This window comes from Austrofundulus limnaeus, unplaced genomic scaffold (genome assembly GCF_001266775.1).
Source record: "Austrofundulus limnaeus strain Quisiro unplaced genomic scaffold, Austrofundulus_limnaeus-1.0 Scaffold144, whole genome shotgun sequence".
Classification (NCBI taxonomy): Eukaryota; Metazoa; Chordata; class Actinopteri; order Cyprinodontiformes; family Rivulidae; genus Austrofundulus; species Austrofundulus limnaeus.
Genome location: NW_013952546.1, coordinates 1,151,743 through 1,154,413, shown reverse-complemented (window position 1 = coordinate 1,154,413; position 2,671 = coordinate 1,151,743). Strand labels below are relative to the sequence as shown.

The following is a 2,671-nucleotide window of genomic DNA, read 5'->3' as shown; positions in this document are numbered from 1 at the left end:
GGCTATTAGCTTCTCCTCTGCGGCTATTAGCTTCTCCTCTGCGGCTATTAGCTTCTCCTCTGCAGCTATTAGCTTATCCTCTGCGGCTATTAGCGTCTCCTCTGCGGCTATCAGCTTCTCCTCTGCGGCTATCAGCTTCTCCTCTGCGGCTATCAGCTTCTGCTCTGCGGCTATCAGCTTCTGCTCTGCGGCTATTAGCTTCTGCTCTGCGGCTATTAGCTTCTGCTCTGCGGCTATTAGCTTCTGCTCTGCAGCTATTAGCTTCTGCTCTGCAGCTATTAGCTTCTGCTCTGCAGCTATTAGCTTCTGCTCTGCAGCTATTAGCTCTTTCAACAGCTCAGTTAACAAATCATCCTTCAACAGATTTCTCATTCTACAGTATTTTTGCAGAACAAACAATGACCTGGTTGCTTTAACCTCATAAATAAATTTTGGCTGTGGCCGGTGAAAGATCGTGACGATGATTAGAAACAGTGACCGACGGGACGACCTTTGACCTGGGTCGGCGCTCACCGTTCTCAGCCATGGCTCCCTTGTTGAGGATCTGGATGGCCCGGCGGATGTCCAGGTTGAAGAGAGCGATGGCGGCCGCCCGCTCCCACTCGCGCTCGTGCTCCAGGGAACGCAGGAAGGTCTCCACGTTGATGTCGGGACCGCGGCTGATCCAGCCGCAGAGCCGCAGGGCGAGGCAGCGCTCCTCGCTGTAGAAGCGCGGCACGTCCGCCTGGCGGTCCGAACCGCTCCAGCACCTGCGGCTCTCAGTCGTGCCTTCATGTAAACAGAAACTCAGTAAACGTTTCTTTGAGCTGAACCACGCCCGTGTGAAATGAAATGTTTTTACCTGAGCTGGTCTTGATGATGTTCTTGATGCCAGAATAAACCACAGACTGTTTGTTGCCCTGCAGCTTCAGCTCCTGGTCCTCTGCACACTGCTTCATATGTGAGACTCACATCGGAATTAAAACTGTTTTTACAAACCAAACCATAAACATCTAAAAAACATTTAGAGCTGAATGAGTTTTTATTAAACCAGTCTAATTATTTTACTCTCTCAAAGGATATAAAAGAGGTCGAACCATAACGACTTGAGCTGAGGGTCGGTCCCCCCCGCCAGCAGGTGGTTCCTCCACACCTGGACCGTATCGTGTCCGTACCTGGACTGAGCCCGCTCCCTCATCTTGGTGGCGATGTCYGTCTCGGCGGCGCCCTCGGTTCCCCCGGTCGAATCCTCGACGCAGTCGTACAAGTGCCGGCCGCACGCCCACGTGAGCGACGTGGTGGAGCTCCAGGCCAGAGAGACGCGCTCGAACACGGTGAAGTCGGTCATGACCCGGTTGGAGGCCGACACCACCACCATGCGGTTCTGGGAGGACGGGTGCCAGGCGAAGCTGCCGATCTGGCTCTCGCAGGGCTGCACGCTTCGCTCGATGATGGTGGGCTCCGTCTCGTCGCCGATGGGCGTGGGCGTGTGCTGCATGTCGTACAGACGGATGATGTTGCTGTCTCGGGTCAGGGTGGCCAGAAGTCCGGTACGAGTTGGACACCACGCCACCTGAGGCGAAGGAGGAAGGAGAATCAAAAAAAAAACTAAAATACAAAGAAAGCAACGAGCTTAAACTACAAAAAAATATGTGAATGATGACAGCTGAAGAATCTAAAACTGAGTAAAGAAGAGAAACACTAGCTAAAAGTAGCAAAAGACAAGGTAAAGGCTAAAAGTAGCAAGATGGTAGCTAGATGTTAAAAGTAGCAAATGGCTGGGTACAAGCTAAAAGTAACATAAAACGTGCTACTATCAGAAAAAGGTCAGCTAAAAGCTAAAAAGTAACAAACCTCTAGCTAAAGTAGTTAAACATTAGCTAAAAGCTAATATAAGCTGGGAGCTAGAAAATAAATGCAGAAAATAGCTTGCCAAAAGTAGCATAACACTAGCTAAAAGCAGAAAAACTTAAGCTAAAGGCTACAAATAGCATTAACGCTAGCTAAAATCTAAAAGCAACAAATGGTAACTGGAAGCCAAAAGCAGGAAACAGCAAGGTAAAACCTAAAAGTAGCAAATGGTTAGCAAGAAGCTCACTCAAAACTAATTAAAACAAACGGGTAGCTAGAAAATAAAGGATCACACTAGCTAAAAGCTAAAAGCAACCCAACACTAGCTAAAAAGGTAAAAGTAACAAATGGTTTGCTATTAGCTTAATGGAGCAAAAGGTTAGCTAAAAGCTAAAAAAGTAACAAACCCTGAGCTAAATTTAGTTAAACTTTAGCTAAAAGCTAATATAAGCTGGGTGTTAGAAAAAAACAGTACAAAATAGCTTGCTAAAAATAGCATAAAACTAGCTAAAAGCAGAAAAACTTAAGCTAAAAGTTAAGCTAAAAGCTACAAATAGCATTAACACTAGCTAAAATCTAAAAGTAGCAAATGGTTAGCAAGAAGCTCACTCAAAGCTAATTAAAACAAACAGGTAGCTATTACGCTAGCTAAAAGAAGCTAAAGTTATGCTAACAGCCAAAAGTAACACAACACTAGCTAAAAAGGTAAAAGTAAGGAATGGTTGCTAAAAGCTAAATGCAGCAAAAAGGTTGCTAACAGCTAAAATTAGCATAATACTAGCTGAAAGCTATAAAGAGTTGAAAGAAATCTAAATGTATTTTTATGGGGGAAATATTTGTG

The 2,671-nt window shown here is 45.7% G+C and overlaps 1 protein-coding gene across 1 annotated transcript in view; it reads right to left on the bottom strand.

The window, feature by feature from the left end:
- mios (missing oocyte, meiosis regulator, homolog (Drosophila)) overlaps positions 1-2,671 on the bottom strand; it is a 16,824-nt gene that overhangs the window by 11,035 nt on the left and 3,118 nt on the right. The window contains exons 3-5 of the mRNA XM_014016403.1: positions 1,063-1,552; positions 842-940; positions 514-768 (exon numbers count right to left, since the gene is read on the bottom strand). Coding sequence (XP_013871857.1) covers positions 514-768; positions 842-940; positions 1,063-1,552 — 844 coding nt within the window. The remainder of the gene's footprint in view (positions 1-513; positions 769-841; positions 941-1,062; positions 1,553-2,671) is intronic.